The 26,779-nt window shown below is 32.2% G+C and overlaps 1 protein-coding gene across 4 annotated transcripts in view; it reads left to right on the top strand.

The window, feature by feature from the left end:
* The window catches only part of LOC106616148 (serine/threonine-protein kinase GL21140), a 55,673-nt gene that overhangs the window by 17,543 nt on the left and 11,351 nt on the right, over window positions 1-26,779 (top strand). For 2 of the 4 annotated variants that reach the window (XM_036359792.2, XM_036359789.2), the window contains exon 3: window positions 22,053-22,728. The exons of 1 other annotated variant lie outside the window; for it this stretch is intronic. In XM_036359792.2, coding sequence (XP_036215685.1) covers window positions 22,664-22,728 — 65 coding nt within the window. In that variant the 5' untranslated portion in view covers window positions 22,053-22,663. Of the gene's footprint in view, window positions 1-19,079; window positions 19,134-22,052; window positions 22,729-26,779 lie in introns of all 4 variants that reach the window. One more of the 4 variants, XM_014232679.3, reaches the window with a different exon arrangement.

Here is a 26,779-nt window from a genome sequence, read left to right as displayed (position 1 = left end):
TGTTTAATTTTTGCATATAACTTAAAGTGAATTATATTCTCGTCACATATTCAATCATTAAAAGCTTTCATTATTTGCATATGCATATAAAACTCTACTCAACTTTCTCTTGTTGGCCAGCAAAAGTTTTTTCATTAAAGCTAGCATATGCATCAAATGTAGCAGCTGCTACCATTACTTTAACTCTCACGTTGGTTAAATAATTGGCTATTGAACATAAACTTTACTCCATTAGTCAAACAGAAAATATATATTGTATTACATATACATATACACATATTCATATAAGCACAAACTTCAAGTACTCATGCTGCAAAAAAATCCAACCTTAAATAAGTTATGATTCCAAGCATTAGCTCAGTGCTTGACTGGCTTTCGCTTAGTTATCTAGTTATGTACCTTTCTCCCAGCATTGAGTGATGCGGTGACTACAAACATACACTGTCATTTATTTTGATACAACATGGCTTTAATGAATTTGGCACGTGATATTGAAAGTCGTTAGATTTTTTTTTGTTTTTCAAAACTTCACTTTTGGTTCATTCTCTGCTTTTGGCTGGGAAATTCGTTGAAGTGGAAGTTTGTAAAATTTCACTTAATGAGTTATTGATGTTACTACACATGTACATATGTACATAGGTATAAGTATGCTAATTTAGAGAAATATATTATAGATGAGTAGGTATGTATGTATTTATGTATATTAGAAAAAAAAATTCAGTACTTTTTTTTTTAGATTTGACTACTGCATTAAGCATAAATTAAAAGTGAAAAAATACATTCATAAATCTTTTCCATATTCGTGTCGCCACAAGCATGAGTTCGATGATTTTCGAAGTACTTTCCGCACAAAGCACTCAGATTCTAAGTACTTACGTTTGCTTTTACAGCATAAATACTAGAAATATAAGAAAAAATCATCTACCTTAGCAGAGAAATAACCAAAGAGAAAGAAATAAACATAACTCAAGTACGTTGTACATAAATATTTTTTGCGTATTGCTCATGGGTATAATTTACATTTACTTTGCTCTCATTTCTTTAAGCGCTTTTCTTTCACCACTGAGGTAAATGAAAAACAAGAAAAAACGTTAACTTCGGCTGTACCGAAGCAATAATACCCTTCACAGGTGCAGTTGTTATTGCATAAACAGATATAAAAGATGTTTATCTTCTAAACAAATTGTTTGGAGATTGTAGCACTGCCTTCGATAATAATACTTGTATAGGTATTATATGTAAAATTTCGTGAATACTTTGTCAAGTTAAACATTTTTCCATACAAGGACTTGAGTTAGGTCAATCAGTTTGTGTGACAGCTACATATGTATATCCAGTAGTTGTCTGATCTGATTGTAGCGTTACCTTGGACAATAATCCATACCGAATTTCATAAAGACATCTTGTCAAATAGAAACATTTTCCTTACTAAGACTTGATTTTGATCGTATGGCAGCTATATCCTCTAGTGATCCGATATTGGCGGTTCCGAAAAGTGAGCACCTTTTGTGGGGAGAACGGAGGACGTGTGACCGATATCTCAAAAACTAAACAAGTTCGCGTGGCTTAATCGACGCCGCTCGTCAAGCTAATTGTTTATACATATATACCTTTTATAGGGTCTCCAACCTTTTCTTCTGGGTGTAACAAGCTACATGGCAAATTAAATATACCCTGTTCAGGGCATAACGAGCGCTACACTAGTCAGATTGACTAAAAATCGTACACTCTGCGGTTATCCGATGAACAATAGAACAGAGTGTGCCTGCCAAACACACACTGTATCCACATTAAGCACAGTCAATCATTCATTCAAGCATTCTATGTGCTACTTTCGGCTAATGTCGATGCAACACAACGAATAAGAGCGAAATACTATAGGGAAAAGCTTAAGAATTCATTGAACTTTGACGCTAAAATTATTATGTTAACGAATCATAGAGCGGCGTAAAGGAAATAATGTAAAATAAAATTAAAAAAAAAACATATTAAAACCCCGCTGTAATTTTTGCAAAAAATGCCCTTTTTTTCTTTTTCCCGTGATATTTGCTTGTTGCATTTTACGAAGTTCATTTAAAAGAAAAATCAATAATGATATTTCTGGCTTGCCGTTGCTGAAATGGCAAATTAAATAAATGATAATCATGCATATAAATCCATGTTGTTAATAAACGGAAATAGATAAAAAGCTAAATTGCTTACTTTAATAATTTTTATTGTTGCTATTTGCCATAATTGAAATAAACAAGTGCCGTAATCATTGATTTTCGCCGCGCCCATGTATATTGCGAATTCATAATTTTGCAATCGTGGATAATTATTGATACGTAGATCCTTATAAGTAAAAATCGGACTTTATAACATATTTGCGAAGAGCCTTTACAAATTTGTATTTTAAATAAGTAATCAATACACAAAAGTAGTCTTTTTTGTGATCGGGTAATGTTAGCATAATGAGTATGGTTGGTTGAAAGTTTAAAACTTGTAGCTGTCTTAGTTTTTATGTAAACTAGTTGTTAATTCTTGGCATTTAGTATGTTAATAAGGCTAGTTATAAATGTATATAAATACAACTTTACCTCTACGTGCTTGTATACATACACCTTATATATTTAATATTATATATGGTACATATGTACGTATTTGTAAAAGTATACGCTCAGTTGGAGTATTGATAAACTTTGCCATTTAACCGATAATTGTTTTTATTTATACTTTGCAAAACCTTTCCACGAATTTTTTATTTGGCAGGAATGCTAAAAGTATTTGTTGTAGCAATTACGATAAGCAGTGTTTATTTCATTAATTATTATTGTATTACAACTATTGCGATAGGGATAGTGGCAATTATCTGGAGTAAATGTAATATTATAACCAGCAAGAAATGACTACCGAAACTCCAATACATTGAATTGATTCTTCCCTAAGCGTAAGAAAGGGTTGAACGATCGCACGTACACAAGTAGTAAGTTTAATCTAAATTTCTGGTAGCGCTCTTGTAAATGTGTAACCAGTAGTTTAACTGATAGTGGGATTGCGGGGAAATATTTTGGTTATCTAAATATACGAGTACACATACATACTATACCATTTGATGATATTTGACCTGTGATGGAAAATACTACATTTTCACGTGCTTACATAATACAAATATTTATTATAGCCTTCAAAATAGGCTTCTGAACAAATACAAAATTGGACAGTTTCGACGTGGTATTCATAAGCCCACGTTTCGTAGTAATGTTGCGTTTGATGAATATAGGGTCTTCAGTTACGTTCTCAAGCATTTCTCTTGCCACCTCTACTCGACATCGTTTTTACAAAAGATTCAAATCTTTTGGTACGAGTCTAGCATTAACGCGCTAGATATCCAAAATATTAACTAAAATGTATTAGGCGATATTGGGATGTTTTCCTATCTCTCTAAGTCCAACCCAATGATTTTCAAGCACTATTTCTCAAACTTTTTCGATGTTAACGTCATTAGCAGAGCTGGATGTACGACTCGCTTGAGGCAACTGCTCGATGAATTTAGGACTTTTACTCAATGCCTTGTTCTACTCAAATACTTGTGTTCGTGATATAGTAGAATCTCCGAAACATTTTTGCAACGTTTATAACAGTTTCGTCGCCGTGTTACATTGGAAACTCAAAAATTTTAGCAAACTCGCTGTTCAATTTTTTCGCATTTTAAATTCGAGTTAATCAGTTCTATATTTAACCCAAGATTTAACAATATTATTTACGCTTTCTGTATATCTGTATGAATTATCTACATTTTTTTTTGGTTGACCAGCCGAAAATAATTATTTGACTAAAGAAAAGAACAAACAGTTTCAATTTCAACTTCCACAAAGGAAAAAAACTAGAGGGCAAAGCGCTTACTTACCGTGTTGCCATTTAACCAAAAAAAAATGTTAACAGATGCTGAAGTGGAGAATTAGCACTAGACTACGGTTACAGTAGCAGATTTTTCAGCATTTCACCTATAGATACTCATGCATATATTGCATATCAGTAGTATATATACATATGCATGTATATCAAGGCCAATGTCTACGTAATTATCTACACACATCCGTACACACATCTCTACAATGTAATCTGCAATTTGTGTTGACAAATGTGCAGATGCTCCAACCAGACAGTTGAATTGGACAGACAGTCCAACAGCCAGACGGGATAAAGAAATTGACATACCAATACGTTTAGCTCCTGTGCGAGGATTACCTACTCTACTTGGCGCAATGCTTTGTCTACATGCGGCTTTTGTTTTACCAAAAAAGGAAGCATCAACATTTAAGCTTTGCCGTACACAATAATATATACATACATATGTTTGTATACAAATGGAAATCACCGCTAGACAGGCAGGGGTAGCAGGGCATGCACTTATATTAGCGTCATAGCTGTCATGTCTTCACAAAACCAAAAAACCATACATATTTTTGTAATGTATACGAATTCCCAGTCAGTCAAAAGCAGATGCTCACAGCGTCGTCTGTGGAAATGTTACCAATGTCGCATGTCGCTCCACTCTCAGTAGCTGGCTAACGCTGCGTCCAATCGGTTTATGAGATTGCATTGCAAGATTCCTTAAAACCATCCGTTTTCGGTAAATGCTGAGTTATTTAGTGTGAAACATAGACGTGACATCCCATCAACATTATATTGCTACATGTTATGTGACATGCGTGTCGTAAACAATACTCACATACATACATAAGTATGTACAAGTATTGGAATATTGTCCAACAACTGGTCTTTTGTTGCATTTATTTCCTTTTTATCTTCATTTTTATTATTTCTACATTTTTATTACAATTTTCTTTTTGTTTGCGATGAGTAAACTTCTCTGTAATTTATTTTTTTTACCACCATGACATTCTTATCGTCATCTTGTTTCGTTTCCTTTTTCCATGTCCTTTCGCTTAAAATTTATATTTATGTATTGTACACATATTATATTATACGTGTGGTCAAGGCAAGCGATGCCAATTTTTAAGGTTAGGTTTATGTGTTTTAATTGAAATGTGACATTTTTTGTCTTTATATATATTAAAACACTGAACAGGATATATTAAGTTTTTCACGAAGTTTCTAACTCCCAAAAGGAAACGTCGGAAACCCTATAAAGTACCATACAAGCATATATAGCCATACAAACAAATCGATCAAAATGACGTCCTTGTGTATAAAACTTTTTTATTTGACAGGATATCTTCACGAAATTTGGCACAAATTATTACTCAAGGCATCGCTACAATATCCGAACAAAATTTTGAGATCGGACCACTATAGCATATCGCTACCATACAAAATGACCGATCGAAATCCTTTTATGCTATAAGAAATGCATCTATGAAAGGTATTACAGCGCCGGTGTAACCAAAGTTAACGTTTTTTTCATGTGTTTTTTTCATAATTTCGCAGATTGAGGAATTTTTTTGTAGAAGTAGAACAACAAAACTTGATTTTGTGTATTTCAAAGCTTATCTTGTATAAAATTTATAATAATCTACTGTATAAAAATATTTAAATATAAAAAAAGTGTTATTTTAACAGAAAAATATTTGTACCTATGTGAGAGAAACATACATACATACATACATTCATGCCTAACGTATACCGATACTTTGCGCATTACTTTCAGGTATACTAAGCTTTTGTCTGTTACTTTTTCCATGTAAAACACACTTCAGAAGCTAAGATGTGCTTGGAATTTAAAATTAACTTCCTCTTATATGCATTGGTACTTCTGGTACATTTGTCTGGAATCTCTTTCCACTTTCTAACCTACATATTATGTTTATCTCTGTGTGTGTTTCTTATTCTGTGTATGTATCTTGTTTTTATTGTGCCACACTCACTGTGGGGAATAAGAATTAACTGAGGGTTTAGCGTATGGTTGAGGCATACAAATGAAAAGTCTTTTTATCAGACATTCTTGTTGGGTGATACTCGACGTATATGTGCATATAAGCATGAAAGTGTGGTTTACAATTTTCAGTTAGTAAGTAAGGAAAAATATAATAATACAGTTAATGTTGGAGAAAGTTTAATTATATATAAACTTATGTACTGCATTGATTATATAATTACAATCTAAATGGTATTCCTAACTGGATTATTACCTTTTATCAGTTGCTAATTGATTACGTTTAAGTTACTAACTGCTTTCGATTTGCCAAGCATTAGAGAGTGTCGAATCAAACAAATAGCTTTTACATTACACTAGTACTAACATAAATATCAATTGAATTACAAGCCGTTATGGCTGTTTAATTTGATCATATTTGACCCGGACTGATAAAGAAAATACATTTTCACATATTTTTATACAAATCTTTATTATCGCTAAATCCAAATTTTCTATACACTTTCTATGAGCCTCGACTGGGATAACCTTCAGTGCCTTCAGCAAATTTTGGTTTTTCCGGTTTCGGCTTAGTTTTATAAATATAGGGTCTTTGGCTGTCAAGCATCTATTTTGTGACCTCTACTCGATGTTCATTTCGCAAAAGATACAGCATTGGCACGCTACATACCCAAAAAATTAACCAAAATCTGATGATTCGATCCATAAGTGAAGTTGAGATCCCCTGCTATCTCTCTAATGCCAAAACGATGATTTTCAAGCACTGAAAACTTTTTTGATGTTGTTGTCATTAATAGAGGTGGCTAGACGACTTGCATGGGACGATATTGCGATAATTTCACGACCTTCACTGAATCCTTTGTACCACCCAAATACTTGTGTTTATGATAAAGAGACACCCGAAAACACTTATGCAATATTTGTTCTATGGTAAAAAATCTCCAGGATAAACTTTTCCCTTCGTAAACAATAACTGCCAAACACACACCAGAAGATATAAGAAGATTAAACTTCACACGAGCATAAAAAGGGCTGTACCAGTTTCAATTAATCAGTCCGAGTCAAATATCATCAGGTATATCAAATGGAGTAGCATAATAAAATTTAGATAGAATAGTAATTCGTTATAACTGCTTTATGAAAGTATGCACATACTCTCTTTAATTAAATTCAACTGCAACAAGTTGTTAGAGAAGGAATGTTCAGGTAAAGCGAGCAATAATTGGCGAATCGATGAAGACTCCTGCTAGTTTGATATTGTTTACTTGTTAACATAGTGATAATAAAATAAAATATATAAGTTAACGTCTAACGAGTAAAAAACCCCATTGTAATCATCAATTTATTCGACTTATCACAAGTTCCACGCCCTCTTTCGAATCTGCCAATATATTTGTTACTAAATGCGCAAAAAATTAAGTGAACCAAATTTGACCCGAAACTTTCACCGCCATATGCAAACATGAAAATAGGTCACTCACTAGAATTCACCTAAATAAAATCGTGAGATGTACACTAAAATTGATAAATGAATGGATTGAGTTACTGCCGATCATTTTTCTTTATCGCATATAACAAGAGAAAACGTTAACTTCGGCTGCACTGAAGCTAAAATGCCCTTCTTAGGCATTTTTTATAGCTTAAAGAGCATAAAAATATCTTTATCTTGATTTTAATCGGACAATTAATATGGATGCTATATGCTATAGTTGTCCGATCTGAATTTTTCGGAGCTTGTAGCGATGCCTCGAGTAATAATCTGTGCCAAATTTGGTAAAAATACCTTGTCAAAAGAAAGTCTATACAAGGACATGAGTTTGATCGGTATTTACTTTATAGAGTCTTCGACGTTTCCTTTTGGGTGTTACAAACATCGTGGAAAACTTAATACACCCTGTTTAAGGTATAAAAATCGTAAATGTTCATATGTACCCACATACATACTCGTACTTACTTTTACTAATCGCCTGCTTCCGTAATACGTTCACGTATTGCAGTCCCACGTGTTAAAATAACAAAAGCGATATAAACAAACCAAATTCCGAAACTAATAACAATAAGCGCAATAATTTATGTGTACGTACAAGTATAAGTTTGATCTAATCCACTTTCGGTGAAACTGAGCTAATCTACTTTTTTTCCAGAATGGAGTACGTATCCGATACAAAAGCACTAGAACATATATAAATAAAACATGAGAACACAATAGTAAAAATAAAAGCGTGTTAAACCTGAACTCACGCACATTTTTCAATAATTAATCAAGAATAACTATTGTTACTATTTCTTTTTCGTTTATTACAAAAGACGAAAAGTCCACAACTGTTGACGTATTATTACTCCGTCTACACCATCGGGATAATTAGTAGCGTAAAAAAATCAAACGAATATTTTTGTCCCAAACTTGTAATTTACTTGAAATAGTATTAAAAATTGATTAACGGCATTTCCGACCTTGCCTAATCGTAATTATACGTTCTTGCTTCTGCTGTAACCCACTTTGTTGTTCGTTTGTTTTTGTGGGTGCGTTAAATATTCATTAATCGATAGTGACCTGTTCGCATGCGTTCGCGTTACCATACTTGATTTAATTATTTATTTAGTGAACATTTCAGCTATTTGTTTGTGTAATGGTGCAATCTTATCACGTTAGCGTTGTCTAATAAATATTATAATAAATAGCGTGTGCAAAAAATCGATAAATACAGGTACAGATACATAGTTAGATAATAAACAAATTTGAATTAAAAAGAGATAATATACTTTATTTTAGAAAATTGTGTGTAGAAAAAATGTATGCACATTATTTGTTATCTATTTTTTTCTGCATAGAAACTTAGATTTCATAAAAATTATTAGTCAATTATTGTATGAAATTGTTTACTATTATTTATGTTAAAATTGTTTTTTACTTGAGTTTTTGAAACAACAACGCTTTGATAATATGAAGTGCGAACATCATTTTCCATTTTAGAATCAAAGTAAGCGGTTTACTCATATAAATTACTTTCAATCATCCAAAAATGACTGATTTAAAATTGTTGAAAATATGGATCATAGAAACAAACAATTGGAGAACCTAACCTATAATATAAAATCATTCATCAAGCTACACTGCAATTTTATAAGGTTTAGTAAAACGAAAACACAATGGGCCTCCTAAAGGCCTAGGTGGGTCGAAAGACAGCCACTTTACCTACCTACCTAGTAAAACGAAGTTCATAATTGTTGCGTTAAATTGAAATTTTGATTTAGAATTATTCGTTTTAGGTTAAACACGCACCGTTCTGTTCGACAACCTGTTGCAATTTTTAATATAATTTTATAATACCACTGTCATAGAAATCTTCGTCCCTCTCGGCAAAAAGCTGGGAATACACAATCATTTGCCATAGACAGAAGCAGGTAGTGATCACTTCGTTCGAGGTCTGGACTATAAGAACTATTTCCTGGCATTTTGGTCAAAGCTGGACCCTTTTGTGCGATTGCGTTATTCAGACGATCAAATTGTGGATAATTTTCTGCCAATATCACCAAATACGTAGCAAGCTCTTTCTGACCATCATTTCCTCTATAACATTTTTTTCATCAACATTAGCAATTTTATTTGTCATTTATTTTTCGTGAAAAAATTCCATGATGTGACAAATCTTTGAGATACCATATTCCGAAAATTCTTAAAAATTCAGTTCGTAAGCAGTTTATACTCGTATTGTTAGCAGCTAATGAAATTTACGTTTACTCATACTTATGTATGTATGTGTCTATACATCTCTCAATTCACGGAGTTTAGCAAAAATTAGCAAATAGGTGAAAATTCCGCTTTCATTGTACTTTCGTCAATAAAATAGCGCTAAATGTCTGAGGCGCAAAAGCATGTGCATAGTTCTCATAAATATTTACATATTTTCGTTTTAAAACGTATATTTGTCGCTAATCAAATAACGGTTGTTAATACATTTGTTTCTTTGAGTCATGTGACGTATTGACTGGATTGACAACAAATTCTTACTAAGTGGTTATGTGAACGAACGTAACTTACGCAAATGGGTCAAATACTCGCACGTGATCGTCGAGATGTCAATACTTGATTGAGTTTTAAAGTTTTTCTCGGAAAATGTTTTTTGAAACGCGGTTATAGTTAACAGCCGAGCACTACAGTAGACATGTATGAGTATACCCGCGGTCATTGTACATTACCAAGACGTGTAATTACCCATTGACAGGTAAAATCAATGATTTGCTAATAATAATAAATACAATTTAGAAACTACAATAGAAATATGTTTTGTCAAGCTACTTCCACTATTTTCTTAACACTTCTATCATTATTTCTTCTTTCTATAGTGATTGATGTTATTCACTTCAGAATATGTTGACATGACAGTTTCTACTCAATTTTTATTTCAGTCATTTGCGTATCATTATCTACTAACTGTCAAAATATATACTTAAATATATTGATGACTTGCTAACGCCCAGTTCAAGCCATAAAACATATAAATAGCCAAATTGCATAGGTAAATGTTGGCAGACGAAGTAAATTGTTTTATCAAATACTGTCAGTGTGTTAGGCGAATTAATTATCATATACACTAAAAATAGTTATATTAAAAAAATAGCAACACGAGTGAAAACGGTTGTTGTATAAAAAGTCAACATACTCCGAGTTGTGATTCCCGGTTTATTATACACAATTGTTGTTGAAAAGCGTTGAAATTCAGTGTTGAAATTCAAGTGTCATGTGCAAATTTAAATATAACAGGATTGTTGAAAAACTAGTAATTTTTCAATTCTACTAACTACTATTACGCTTTTAATAACATTAATAATATTTATTATTGTGATTTTCGTTTATTGCTGAAGAATGCAGGCTCAGCGTCGCGCCTTTTATTTAGTTTCTGCAGTGGGTAGTGAGTGGTCAGTTAGTCAGTCGCAGTCAATTTACTTTGCTTTGTGTGTTGGCAATTGAACTTGAGTTCGTTAACACTCCGTGCACTGATATTACAGCCATTTATTGTACAAATATTGCAAGTACGAGGGAATTCATTGCTAAAAACGGACTGCTTTGTGTTAAAGCGTTGGCTGAGCAGACTGTAGCATTTACATACATGCTTGTATATAAATATTATACATATTTTATTTTTCAAAGTAGGCGTCTCGCTTTCTTCTCTTTATATGCTGATTTGTGATAATAAAAAGTGCATATTTAGTCACTGTTTAAAAATACTTATAATCTTCTATTGAATTCATCACTTAGAAGCAGTCTTACAGCCTTCTTCCATTCTCATGCATATTTTATTAAAAAGATGAATAGTACAATCGCTATAAACATGTTAATAATATATTATTATTTATTGCAAGAATATTCTATGGAAAGTGATAACCATAAATTTATTTAAAAGGCTGAGTCATGTTAATTTAACTTTGTATCTACGTAATTGGTACTCAATAGCAGTATGAGTGCTTAATTGCAATTTGAGAAGTTACATGGGTTTCCTCGAGCAAAAAATGGCCTATTTCAATAATAATTTTTTTCATATAAAAATGAAGTAAGGAAAAAAGTGTCTACGCGTTGGTAGCAGAACTTCTTACAGGACATTTAAAGTAGAAAGAAAAAAATAAGTTCAATTAAGGCCATAAGGTAGGTATTAGACGAAGGAAAAAAAGTGAAAAACGGACGCATTGAAACGCAAATTTTAAGGAAAATTTCTCGAATAAAAAAATTAATTTTTGAAAATTCTAAACTGCCCTAGGCACTTTTATAAATACATAATAATGAAACCTATAAATGTATATACTTTAGGCTAAATCATGCATGTGAAATGGTTAAAACTTATTTATGGATCAAAATTTAAATGCAAATTTATATTATGTTGCAATTTTAACACACTTCCATCTATGCATATGCACGTAGATCCATCTCCTATCTCTTTTTCGGTTCTTCTATTTATCTCCATTCAACCAATGGTGCATTATCTCATATGATTTCTTGTATACTGTTTGTTCAACTGCACTGGATTTGCAATGAAAAACGTTTTTGTTCTTAAAATATACTCATAAGAATGCAAAAAAAAAAACAACTACAACACAATCCAAAGCAAAAATAATAATGCCAGCACTTGTTTGCCAACGCACATTGCCAAGCACCAACCAAAAAGTATAAAGCAAAAAGCTAGGTTAGATTATGGATAGCTTCGCACAAGCAACAATGGATGCTGCCGACTGCTTCCTTGCGTGCTCAGCTGTGCATTATATAAGTACATTGTTAGTTGCTAAATACTGGCATATACTGTATATATTGTACTACTTACATATTTGCTTGGGAAATAGCATTAAAACTATCGAAAGTATGTGAAAAGTTCAAGGATTTGCGCCCGTCATACATTTCTAATGCAAACGTTTGTCACGCGACACATGAGAAGTGAAAACTTTCTGTGGTAATTAAATAAAAAATTCTAGCTTTTTGTTTCGTAAACGTAATTTTTTTGGTTTAGTGTAATATATCCGTTACGTTTGAGAAAAATTAGACTTTTTCATACGTCTTACGGTCATTAACAAAGACATAGCCGCATAAACGTGACCTTGCGTGCCTTTCTATTCTTGTTATATAGATTGTTTGCTCCCAATTCAGTTACCACCATTCACTTTAATATTTTTTCTTAACCCCTAACGTGTTTGCATACGCATACAGTAATATCAATAAATACTATAACTTTTTCTTGTCGGCAACTTTTACTATATTTTTAAATGACTGAGTTTTGTTTGCATTACTTTTCTTACACTTTTCCGTAACTTTTTCTTACGTCGTTAGCATTCGTTTAGCCACGTCGTATGTCATTAGCGATATTGAAGCCAACTATATACCATATTATTTTTTTTTACTCTTTGTTAACGGTAATAACTCACAGCTCAGGCGTTAACCACTTTGCCCCATTTTGAATAATTAAGATTTAAGCATCATAGGTGAAGTGCGTACCTTTTCACTTACATATTGTATTTAGTTAATTAAGCTAACACACTTTTGTTTTAGTTGCTCGATAGCTACATGGCTGGTAGTTGGTTAATTTTCGTAACATAATTATAAGAGCAGACCTGAAGAGGCTAATAATGTGCTTTGTAAAAAAAAATGTATGAGAATTTTCATTAATATTCATGATATCATTAGTTCGTCAACATTTTCTTATATTATAATATGTTATTTATTCTATTTAGTAAGTTAATAAAGTCGTTTTAACAAAGATATCGCGGGAGTGAGAAGTAGTTTTTATATGAGAGATTTTTTTTCAAAAGCCTTTAAATGTCGGAAAATTACTCATAATTTTGGCATTGCCTGCTGAGAAAAAAAACGTCTGCTAGAAAAAAATATTTAAAACCACGATCCACTGAGCTATAAGTCATCTTATATACTAGAGTTCTGCTGTGCGCACTTAAATTTGCTTTCCTGTTTTAAATCGCATGCATGCGACTGTAGAATTTTTATGATAGCGAAAATATGCTTTGAATATCTTCAATATATTTTAATGTCCGTTAAATAAAGCGTTATTATGTATAGATATGTAGAAGTATACTATTAAGCCTTAGATTTCGATCGAAGTTCACAATTAATTGCTAATCGATTTTAATTGATGTCATGCACCGATATTTATGTCATCGCTTTTTTATTGAGAATATTACAACTACAGTGGCTTACAGAAAATTGGAAGCTTGTACAATATATTGTATATTTCTACTTTACAAATATATTTCAATTTTCGTTCCGAAAAAATCTGAATTTACCATTTTTTTACTAAAATTCAACAGAATTTAATATAAAACGTCCTATCCGCGACAACTAGTTTAAGAGAAGACGTTTGAGTGAGTTATTGAGAGTCACTTTCTCATTCTCTTTAACATAGCTTATTAGTTTTAGTCCGAAGATTTTGGTGTAGTAAATTCTGGTAAATTTATTAAACAGAAATATTGTGATTATTTACATAAAATATTATATAATTAATTACTTGAATAAATGGATTCTTTTGAAGAGTATATATTTGTAATATATTTCCATATTTTGGGTATTTTATAAATTTTAATAAATTTGGGTATTATTATATTATACCCTGAACAGGCTATATTAAGTTTAATACGAAGTGGTCGGAGACCTTATAAAGTATATACTTATATAACTGATCTGCGTGGCGAGCTAGCCAGTTCATGTGTCTGTCTGTCTGTATATGCGCGAAACTGAGGTACTAGTTTTCGACACACGTCCATTTGCCGAAACCGCCGATTTTTGACCACAACAAAAGCAACTCCTTGTGTAAGAACTTTTTTATTTGACAAGATATCTTCATGAAAATTTCAAGTATTACTGTCCAAGTCAATCCGACCAAATTTGTCAGATTCATAAACAACAAGACTTTGTATGGAACACTTTTTTATTCGACAAGATATTTTCACGAAATTTTACATGAATTATTGTTTAAGGCAACGGTACAATCTCAAAAAAAAGTGTTCAGATCGGACCACTATAGCATATACCCATGGACATACAAATTGACCGATGAAAATCAAGTAAAATACCTTTACGCTATAAGAAATACACCTGTGAAGTTGACATTATTTTCTCGCTCTGAGTAAATTTTTTTTTTTTCATTTTTACTAGTTCTAATCCGAGAAGTTCGTATAATTTATTTTATTCGACAATTTTTTTTCCTGATTTTAACCAGAAATGTTATGTACGAATCGTTTTTTGAAAACAAACATATTTATATGAGTTTCAATCTTGAAACTTTAATTTGGCGTGCATTGCCTCTAAGAAACTCAGTATATGGATTTTTATGACCATGAATGTACATATTTTTGATATTCTAAAATTTATTGTTGTAATCTCGAGACTATTAAAAAGTCGATTGAAATCCATACCAATAATAAAAAGCAATGAAATAAAATATTTTCAATAAAGCTGCAACGACATAGCACCTAAAACGCTTAATTGCTTGTTGTTTGTAAGCTAGCTATAAAGTTTCTTATACAAATCTGCGATTCACCATAAGAAAATATGATAAAAGTATGAGTAGAGAATACGCCAAGCGAATTTATTGAAGAACTACCTATTTTTATTCAAGGACTGAATTTCAAGTCTCAAGAAGCACAAACAACTGTATTTCTTCGCAACGTCAAATCGCTTTCATACATGTTTTTTTTTATCAAAACGTGTTTTTGCATAAATGCATTTCAATGCGAGTCTCCATTGGAGAAACATTTATGTATTATAAAAAAAAATAATTGTTCCACTGCCCGTCGTGCTGCCGCTGAGTTTGCATGTGCTTATTGGCGCTAGCGGCTAAAATATAGTAAAATATATATGTCCATAGAATAACCGCCACAATCAATGTTGCCGGCAATGCAACCACTCAAATTACTTGTTTAAAGCTGACTTATTCATCCAGTCATATGTAAAGGCCAACTTCAGAAAGCCGGTGACAACAGTATAAGCACAATTTATGTAGGAAATAAATGTCTTGCCACTCAGCAGCATTTGTCATGGCACATGAAGAACAATAACAACAACTAAACAATGAAGTTGTAATCATCAGACGCCTTTTGCACTTGAAAGTCATACTCATATTGCAGTGTGCTTCGCGGTGGTTATTAGGGTAATTTTGTTTTTTGTTTTTTTCTCGAATGACGAATTTTTGGTAAATTAAAAAATTGATAATTTTATTATTTTAACTAAAAATAAGCATCAAAATTACTTAGATTTTAATATAAAAAACTCATGAAACTAATTAAATTATAAAATTGTCAATGAAAACTGTTAAATTATTAACAAATAAAATATCTTAAGGGGTTAGACCAGTCTAGAGCCCTTACAAATTTCTTAACCTTGACAATTTATTCTGGGAGTACGAAAAAATAAATCGAATTTAATTTTTCAGACTTTTTTTGAGTTTTTAAAAAAATGTATGCGGCGACTGGGCCAATCGTGGGAATCGCCTTTTTCAAGAGCTCCGACACTACAAGAATAAAAAAGGGAAACTTTTTTTTCACTTCTATTAATTTAATAATGTTTTTAAAACCTTAAAATCTACTTTGAGACGATTTTTCTAAAATTCAGACTGGATTCTTCTTCAAATCATATTGTCTCAAACTTACGTAAAATTGCAAGTATAAGCCTTTTTTCTTTGATAATAAATTATTTCGATATCAAGAATTTCAAAAATTCGGTTTAAAAATGTGGCACTGATCACCCTAATATGTACTCGTACATGCAAATCGCGTGGAAGTTAGTGCTATCTTCTTGTAAAGAAAGGTGAATAGCTAATGCGAAAGCCTAATCATGACTTTTGTATGCCGTGGTATTGAAAATGTCTTCCGGGCATTACCGTAGACTGTTACGCCAACGGCCAACCAACCAACCGGTGAACCAACCAAGCGAAGTAAGGCATTTCAGTTATTGTAACCTGCATGGGCTTCAGAACATACATACACACATATGTATATACAGTTCACCCACACAGTGAGCGCGTACATACACACTCTAGATTACGGTGCACTGTTCAACCACCCGCGTTATAACAGACTTTCGTACACTCGTAATGCATTATTCCACTTTCTTACGCTGTTGTAAAATTGGCAAAATATGCAAAGACACATATATAGATATCAACATACACATACTCGTGCATATCTCAATATTCGCATAGGTATTTCTCCCTTATCGAAAATTAATCAACGGTGTATTTGCTGCCGCATTGCGCATTGCGGCTTAGAAACTAAATCGTATACAAAAGCTTTGAGTTCCTTCTTGCCATGCTCACTCATCTATTAGTTCGCCGGTTTTTCTGTTTACCTGCATTTGTTGTTGGCATTGTGTTTTGTTGATTGTTTATTTATTTTCTTTACTTCACCTTGATTTTGTATCTCATTCGTTTTTAAAGTAACATTTTTTTATAGCGTTTTCATTAACGACGGCATGCGTTGTGATTGTCCGCGCTCAACGGAACAATGATTTTTATTTGTCACAAGCAAAGAGAAAAGCAAAACAACGAAATTTCAGCGCAGAAAGGCAATTGTGTAGAAATCGTTAGTTAATCAGTTAAGCAATAAGCACTCTTTACAGTTAAACTTGAAAAATAAAATATATATATTTATTTTGCATTTCTTTATTATTGTGCCAATTAAAATATTGATTAATCAGTTGAAGTCAAAGTTCATTTCTTCACTGCACGCGAAATGGTCAAAATTTGCATCTTTTGTATGACTTGCATTCGGCTTTGTTGAGTTATTATATTTAATTAAATGTTTGTTTTAAGAAATAATGTGTTATATTGCGATCAAGCGACTTAAAAAAAATAAAAACCAATGTACCAACGTCCGCACTTTTCAATAGAACCTGTAAGTAATACCGATATACCCAAAACCAAAAATTAATCCGAAACCGAAAAAACCAAAATTCGCTGACGGCACTGAAGATCATCCCAGCCGAGGGCTATACTAAGTGTAAATTGGATAAAGCGTTGGTATGCCTATACTGATTTAGGAGCCTATTTTTAAGGAAATTGTTTATTTTGTGTCATATTGTCAGGAAAAGTAAATTAGATCGGAATCTAACGGAAGGTCAGAAAAACCAGCTGTTTCGACACCGTTGAAACAGGAAATGTTGATTATATCAGAACTTATTCTGGATAAATAGTAATTTAGTCCGCTGCAGTATCCTAAACGAAGTTGTGCGAGGGTCACTCTGACTTCACCACCGCGATGGCATGGTATGAAAACCATCTTGTTGGTCCAATAATGCACAATATCTCCCAGCATATACCGTTTTAGTTCATAAGTAACAAGTCTAAGCTGATTTTCTGCTAAAAAGTCGTGACTAGTGTACCGGCATAGCCAATCGATTTGAGCCTCCCAAAAAGTAGCATAACCTTATTAAAACAATTTACCTGCGTGATCATTTTACTCTTGATATAATGGGTCAAAAGCACTTTGTCCGAAATAGTAAAGATTTATCGAGCTCTGAAGTTTCTGTCTAACTAACATGAGAAACCAAACAGTCGCAAACCTTTTGCCTACGGTACTCGCCATTAACAGTAACTTTGGCTCCATTCTGAATTGTAGAAGGTATGAACCAATAATATCTTTAATATACAATATTTGCATGGTAACATGTCAAAGTGTACTAAACATATTGTACATAACTGTAAAATATATGTTTTTACTTTGACAGCTGGTTTTGACGACTATATAGGAAATTCTATACCTCTAAATAATATTCATACAAATTTACATGCATGTTTTTAACGCGCTCATTTTCCACTTTCATAACTGTAATCTAAATGAAAATTCAAAACAATGAAATACCTTTGCAATTTACACAGAAAATTGTAATTAATTTTGTTACTGCGAATTACAAAAAATGCGGCAACGCTTTCTCTCTTATAACGCTATAGTATAACTTTATAACTATCGTAAGCATATAATAAACGTTAGTGTGTTAGCACAGTCAGTGTTTTGCTGAAGTCAGAGCGAACTTTGGCATTTCGTGAAATGCACAGCAAACGAAATTGCAGTAGCAACAATATTCGCCTTCCGTTTACGCCAAACACTTCAACGTATACAAGACATTCGAAAATTCTCATTTCAATGATTATAGTATACCGACAGTTAGATGCACTCAGACGTTACAGCAGACATACAGTTAAATATTTTAAGTTTCCCACGTTTTCATAACCACCGAAGGTTATCTGCCGCATAGCAGCACTTGCTGTTTCCGTCAAGTGTTGGCTTCTACGAGCACCCACTCGCTCGTTCGATTTTGTCATCTAGCATTTTATTGGTGTTGTAACTATTTATGGCATGGCGGCGGGTGTGGATATTTAGGTGTGGCATTGCCAAAATTTATTCAATTCAACCTGCATAATTTTCTTAATGACACATGCAAATTTGGAATAAGTAAATTTTCATCAGAAATTTAAAAATATATGTCTGGAAACAACTTATACATTTTTCACATACATTTGCTTAGTTTTCAATTGCTGATTTTGTTTTTAGTCCTGGCTTTGTGACAAACTTATCACTTGTTAGTTAATTATTCATAATGTAGTTTTTAAGATAAATAAATAATGATTATTATTTTAAATGTTTACTATTCTTATAACTTTGTAATATGCTAATGAAATATTTGAAAATAATATTTATCTTGTTTTCTTTCTAGGTAAATTGCATAGTAAAAACTTATAAACATTGCAAACCATTGTTAAAACGAAAGGTAAATTATAAATCAACACTGTTTATAACAAAACAGCTGAGATGTCTAATCAGTAGAATCTATGACATTTCGTTACACAAATACCATATTTTATAAAATATATATGAATATTAGTACAAGTGTTCGATATAATATATATGTATACACATATGTACATACCATCTGATCAAAATTGACCCACACTGACAAGAAAAAAACTAAATGTTTCCGTATTTTATTACAAATCTATATTATCGTCTTCAAAATAGGCTCCTGAACTAATACAAACATGCCAACGCTTAATCTAATTTTCCATACACTTGGTATAAGCTGCGGCTGGGATGGCCTTCAGTTTCTTTAGCGAATGACTTTTAATGGCTTCAACAGACTCATGGCGCGTTTTCCGTAGCGAATTTTTCAGTTTCGAAACCAGAAAACACACACACACACAGGAAGCCAAATTTAGGGAATACGATGGCTCTTATTTCGTGTTTGGCCAAAAAGTCAGTCACAATCATGCTAGAATGTGACGACGCATTATCGTGGTGAAAAATTCATAAGTTTTCAGCCCATTAATCGCGCCGTTTACGAGAAATTGTTTGAGTAACTTTTGAGGTTATGTGAAAAAGGTCTATATAAAAAATTTATACTCGTAGATCTTTTTATTACGTACAACATTGCCATATACCTTTTTTCTATAGGACTCGTAGTTTTGCCGGAAATCGTGATGATCCTCAAAAAGGAAAGTTTTTTTCGAACTCGGATCGCCCCTAAATTATTTTTCCTTTAATATTTGTTATTTTATTTTTCGCTTCCAATGGTGTTCATCCTACTAAGTATGTTTTTTTGTTAGAAAAGTATATATACATACAAATATTGATGTATCTTCGTGGCATTGTTCTGACTTTCTGGCCTCCAATTTAAAAGCATCAGCAGCCAATTGCTGTTGTGCTCTTACCAAACCAAAGTTCAACTATGACGTTGCCAAATTTCTTTACACTTTCTCTATGCTCACTTTGTATTACTTTCTAGTAATACTTGTCCATTAAATGTCGCATATGAAACTTTGTTCTGTTTTACTCTTATCGATTTGTGGCAAGTAACAATGTTTTAACACAGTAGAAACTTTCATGCAGACGTTGCGTGTTTTTGTATAGTACTCGTATGCACACATATGTACGTATATACGGTATACAATTTCAGTATTTGCCATTAGATTTTATCGCGGTTACTTCATATTTTCATTTATAATTTCTTGTTGAATTCTAACGTCAATTTTGCTATAAAAAGTCGTAATAATTTAAGGGCTATTTATGTGGTTGCAAGAAGTCGTGTTTTTATGCCGTAAAACTCCTAAGTGGCTTGTTTTGAGTGGCATTACTTCGTTTTCATAATATTCATTCAAGTAGTAGGTAATAACAATTTGTAGAAAAAAATTTTTATATACCGTCCCAACAAATATATAACGCAAAGATTAAACGAGAAGTTCATTTTCTATTATAGATTTATAGAGATGTTTTGAGAATTCTACTTTATCACCAACACAAGTATTTAAGGGGCTTAAAGCATTCAGTGAAAGTTGTGAAGTCATCGAAAACTTGTTTCGTGCGAGTCGTCCATCCACCTCTGTTAATGACAATAATATCGTATAAGTTAAAGAAACAGTGCTTGAAAATCGTCATCTTGGCATCAGAGAGATAGAAGAGGATCCTAATATTGTTTTATGGACTTTGCATATTTTGGTTAATGTTTTGGGTATGAAGCGTGTCAATGCCAGATTCGTACCAAAAGACTTAAATCTTTTGCAAAAGTGACGTCGCGGTCGCAAAAGAGATGTCTGACAACGTAGCTGAGGATCCTACCTTCATCAAACGCATGAATACTGATGACGAGACGTGAGTTTATGACTACGACGTCGAAACTGCACAACAATATAGCGCTTCAAAATCGAACTGAAAGTAAAAAAAAACTAAATTCGCTGAAGGCCGTCAAGTGTATGACAAATTGGCATAATTGTGATAATAAAGATTTATATTTAAATACGTGAAAATATAGTTTTGTTATTATCAGTCCGAATGACTTGAGCAGATGGTATATATGTATGTATGTATTTATGTAATTCTTCATGTACATATATTTTAAAAACTTCCGTTTTAAACTAATATACATTGTATAGTTTCTTTAGATATTAATTTTTAGCCCAAAGGAAGTGCTAAATATATTAATTTTATTTCGTAGGCCAAATGAGTAAGTTTTCTGAGATATTTATTTGAGGTTAAAAATAATAAATATTAATAAAATCAACTAAATGGACTTGAATCATTACTTAATAAAAAAGGGCGATCCAGTGCGCTTGTAGACTATAAAACCACAAAACCATTTGTGTTTTTCAAAGATTTAATGAATGATTTAATATAATAATAAACAGCGTATATAGGTTTGAACTGAACCTTTTCGAAGTCACGTATCCAGATTAGTCATCAAATTCGCCTTTTTAAAATTTTCGAGAAAATACTATATAATAAGTGGCCTGATTACGAATAATTGTATAAAAAATTAAAAATAAAAGTGTAAGCATAGAGTCTCGTGAAGTAAAAAGAGAAGATGGAATTTCTAAAAATTACATATTTTTTATTTCGACATGTTGAAATTAGGCACTTTAACGCATTATTTTGTTTAAGTAAATAACATAATTTAAAAATTACAATAAACATATTTTGTTAATGTATAACTAAGTAATTGTGAACACTAAGGAAGTATAGGAATATTCACTGAACATTCATACCGTTTACATTCTCGCCCCATATACGACTGATCTGTCTTTTAACTTCTACATTTCGCGATATATAAAATCAATTTTTTATACATTACAACGCAAACATTCAAATTCAAATCTTTCTTCGCTTATTTGTTGTATTAAATAATTTACTCGATTTCCAGCGCCAAAATCATTACCATTTCCTTTTCAATTGGCGATCATGAATAAATAACTGCCTGAAGTAATCAATATTAAATGCGAAACGTGTGTACTTGTATAAAATATAGCAATAAAAACAAAAGTCAAACTGACACTGAAATGTCAGAAGTTCAAGCCGTTTTAACAATGCTTGTGCTCTACATTGATTGAAGACGTTTAAGTAACAAAGTGCGCAACCCTACATCAAAGCGAAAGCAGCAACGCAATAAAAAAAAAAAACCAATAATAAAGAAATCGAAATCTACAAATAAGTTCACCGGTCACATAAAGTTGTCCGTGCTGTTGCAAAAGACAATTGTATCAACAATATAGTGCACGTAGTAGTAGCACAACAAATAATGTAAACCCTTGCGATTATCTGTGTGATAAATAGTTTGCCAAAGCAGAACAGAAGTAATCATACAATTCGAATTGGCTGGCAGTCAGTGAAGTGTTCATACAAGCCGGTCAAGTAGCGCTGCCCTTCAGGTACACATAAGGCTATACCTATCTATAGTGTCTACGAAATTGTCTTAAAGTAATCAATCAAATTCTGTTTGTTACAAGTAATTTTTCGCTTAACCAGTGCTAGAAAATGAGATATCGCAAATATAGAAAATATAGTTGGAACTCTGATGATCCTATCGTACGATTGACAAGGTAATTTGATTGCGTTGCTATTACCAGAAGATTTTAATAACTGTAATGGGAGTATGTAGCATAAATTGTTGATGGAAAATAGAACATACTTAGATAATTTTCGATGTAATTTGTTTTGAATTGATTATTTAATTTGTTTCTGTAGAAAATATTAATTTTTTATTTCAGTACATTTGTTTCTATTTTAATTCATTGTATTAAAAATAGACTCAACCTATTTTTAGAAATATTATTTTATACCTGAAAGCACACGAATTTTAATTGAAAATCGTAACAGTGTGACAAAACAAAGTTTACAAGTAGATTGCAAGTACTTATTAATTCAAATGAGTACTTTTAAAGATTATTATAAACAATCGTATAATTATAAATTTATTAGTATATGCAAATTTTTAGTTCGATTTTCGATAATTATACCCAAAATTGCAATGAAGTATATATATATAACACCCAGAAGGAAACGTCGGAAACCATATATTAGTATAAATACTCGTATACAAATGATTAGCGTGACGAGCTAAGTCGATTCAGCCATGTTTTCTCCCCATGTTTAACAATATGTAGTAAAAATCGGGCGCTATAATAAGGTTTACAAATGTTTAATAAGGACATTTGTAAACTTTAACAAAGGTACTTTTTTATATTTGGTACTCGTTTGGGCGCTACTGGGGCTATGATTCTTTATCATAACCAAACTTTATTATTTTATTTGTTTCTTGAGTTTTTCACCCACCCACGATTGACTTTTAACTATAAATAATTAATATTTTTTTAGTAGGAGCGATCCTGTGAAGAACATATACAAGCTTCTGCTATTTGACATCTCAATTCGATAGCAAACCAATATATGGCAACATCATATAAAAATTAGCTGAAGAAAAGCCTGATTACGGCGGCAAATGTACATTTTTTCTATTCAGTTGTTTATATTTTCGTTGTATCCTTATTTTGCCACACTGTGCATACCAACATGTTAACAAAAACACCTGATTATATGCCGTTCAAACCCAGCATATATTTTTCATATAATACACTTTTCCATTGAATATGCTACAGTCATTCATGTGGCATGCCATATGTATGCCGTACGCGCCATATGCGTACATACGAGTACGCGTACATGTGTATGTAAATTATGTGTTTAAAGAAAAGTGAAATAGGTCAAATAAGAAAAACTATTTCAATATACTCATCTAGAGAAAAAATGCAACTAAACAAAAATGTAGGAAATGCAGGATGACAGCGGAAAGCAAACATGTGCGTAATCATGGAAAACTGCGGGAAAAAGCTTTAGTCTAAATAATCAGATCGCTATGAAAGTGATATGAAACAACTGTGTTTTCAAGAACCGCTAAGTTATGAATAGCTCGACAGGAAGTAAACTTTTTTAGGGATATGAATGTGTGTGTGTAATATGTATATTGTAATGTTTAGCAAATGAGATGGATGTACCTAAGTAAGTATCTAAGCTAAAAACTGAGAAAACAAATTTGATTTCCTAAGATGTATTTATTATCGTAAATGCACGTCAGCTATGATATATTATCAATAATCCATTTAGAACCCATTTGTGTTTATTCATGCGGAGAAGGAATAATTAGCATTGACAATCGTTCTGTGGATTCTGAGTTCCCCTCTTTAGATAAGCAATAGTTAAGATTATAGTAGAAATATTGCGTAGTAGCTTTACCCCGCAATAACATAAACTTTCTGAGCATAACAAGCTTCTTATAAATATTGCTTAGCCGTTCAGATGCTTCTGAAAATATTTAGGGCTCTACAATTGCCGGATAATTTTAAAACCATTGACAAAATTAAGAAAATATGATATACATAATACATATACAATACATATTTTCGTGTTAAAGTAACTTAAGTTCAGTTAAGTTAATGAAAAGAATTAAATTTACCTATATTTAGCAACTTCTTCGAGACTCATCGTGCGTTTTATTTTAAGTAATAGACATGAATCGGAATCTTCAATGACTAAAATATTTCAAAACTTTAACTTCAAAATCAGGTTTAATAAGATTTATATATATAGGTTTAATAAGATATATATAAAAAAAATGTCCGTACAATTACTTGATTTTGACCGGTCAGTTCGTATAGCAGCTATATGCCATAGTGGTCCGATTACGGCCATTTCGACAAATGAGCAGTTCTTGGTGAGAAACGAACATGTGCAAAATTTCATATCGATATCCCAAAAACTAGTTGGCGTATATGCAGACCGCCAGGCATACGGAAATGGTTAAATCGACTCAGCTCGTCACGCTGCTCATTTAAAAATGCATACATGTATATACATTATAGGGTCTCCGACTCCGCTTCAAATCGACTATCGGTTTTAGTTAATTAGGTATATATAATTTCGAATCACGTGTATATTTACATACATTCATATGTATATGATCAATTGGTCATCAAGCAAAATTTGCTTTAATAAAAAAAGCGCACACTCGTATCAAATGCATATTTTAAATTTATTACATTAATAAATCAATTTTACTTATGACGAATACAAAAATTCGGACATACACGTACTCAGAGGAAAAAATGTGCTTTCGTATCGCTATGCGCGTATTTTTCGTGTGTGCCTATCCATGTCCATAAACAGGAATGAAGCTTTGACTTCAGCCATAACATAAAGTCACACACACTCGTAAGCAGAGTTGAGATTCAATGAAAGCGCACAAAACGTGAATTTAATGTGAGAAATGAAGAAGGAATTAAAACTAACGAAATGATTTAGGTCGTTGTTCATTAATACGATTATGTAGTGAGTATGGCTTTTATTTTTATGTTTGTTATGCAAGATATAAGGCTACCAAATTTGAATCCATAAATATATACACGATTACACTTACACATTTTTTATGTATAACTTGTGGAGGCATCGAGTTGCCACATTGTGTGAGTATCGCGAAGTGCCAGAAAGCACAACATAATCATTTTTCGCTGATTTTTCTTTTGCGTATTTATTTTTTTATTTTGAGTAAAGTAAAAGGCAGCTTCAGTTCGCCGGCTCGCCTGCATTGCTGCAACATTAGTCATGAGTCATAAACCACTACATAATGGAAACCAGTTTTCCGTTCATGCAACCAGTTGATTGCAGCATGAAAATTGTGGGCGGTTCTCATGGGATGACTGCTTAAGCAATTTAAGAAAAATACAATAATAAAAATCAAATATTACATCAGTATTTATGATATCGTAAGTTTTTTAATTTAAGTATTCACACATCATCAATGTGTAAAAGTGTGTGTTATGCACAATATAAATATTGGAATTAACATTTTTTAATTAAAATACTGGCTGTACGCCTCAAACTTTCAACTGAAAAATGTATAGGCTAGTTCGTTTCACATTCACCTTCTTCCACCCAACAAAGTTTAATTTCACTGTTAATAAAATACTGACATTTTAATTTTCTAATAGGCTTAATAGCGCCGCTAAAATCATAAAAGGCCGTATAATTATACTAATGTAGGTTTTTATAGCTAAAATTGAAGTTTAATACCACATCTATTACTTGGAAAAACGTTCGAATCATTTAGCTCAGTGAGAATAGCGAAATTCAGATACAGTATTTTTGTATATTTACAGTGCTGGTCATCTAATAAGAAACAATTTTGTATAAATAACAAGAAAAAATAATAACTTCTATTGCACTGCAGCTAAGATACCCTACACAGGTGCATTTCTTATACCAAAAAATGCTTTAAAATATCCTTATCTTATCGGTCAATTCGGCAGTTCAAAGATTGTAGCAGTGACTTGGACAATAATCTTCGCCAAATGAAGGTACCTTGTCGAATAAAAAAGTTTTCCATGCAAGGACTTCAGTGTGATCGATTAGATTGTATAGCAAATATATTCTATAATGATTCGATATCGGTGGTTCTAACAAAAGATCAGATCTTGGGGAGAAACATACATATGTAAAATTTCAGATCAATATCTCAAAAACTAATAGACTGACAGACAAACGGACAAGGCTAAATCGACTCAGCTCGTCATGCTGATCATTTATATATGTACATATCTC

The sequence above is a fragment of the Bactrocera oleae genome, chromosome 3, assembly GCF_042242935.1.
Source record: "Bactrocera oleae isolate idBacOlea1 chromosome 3, idBacOlea1, whole genome shotgun sequence".
NCBI lineage: Eukaryota > Metazoa > Arthropoda > Insecta > Diptera > Tephritidae > Bactrocera > Bactrocera oleae.
Note: the sequence above shows the minus strand (reverse complement) of the source record. Positions and strands in the feature narration are given on the sequence as shown.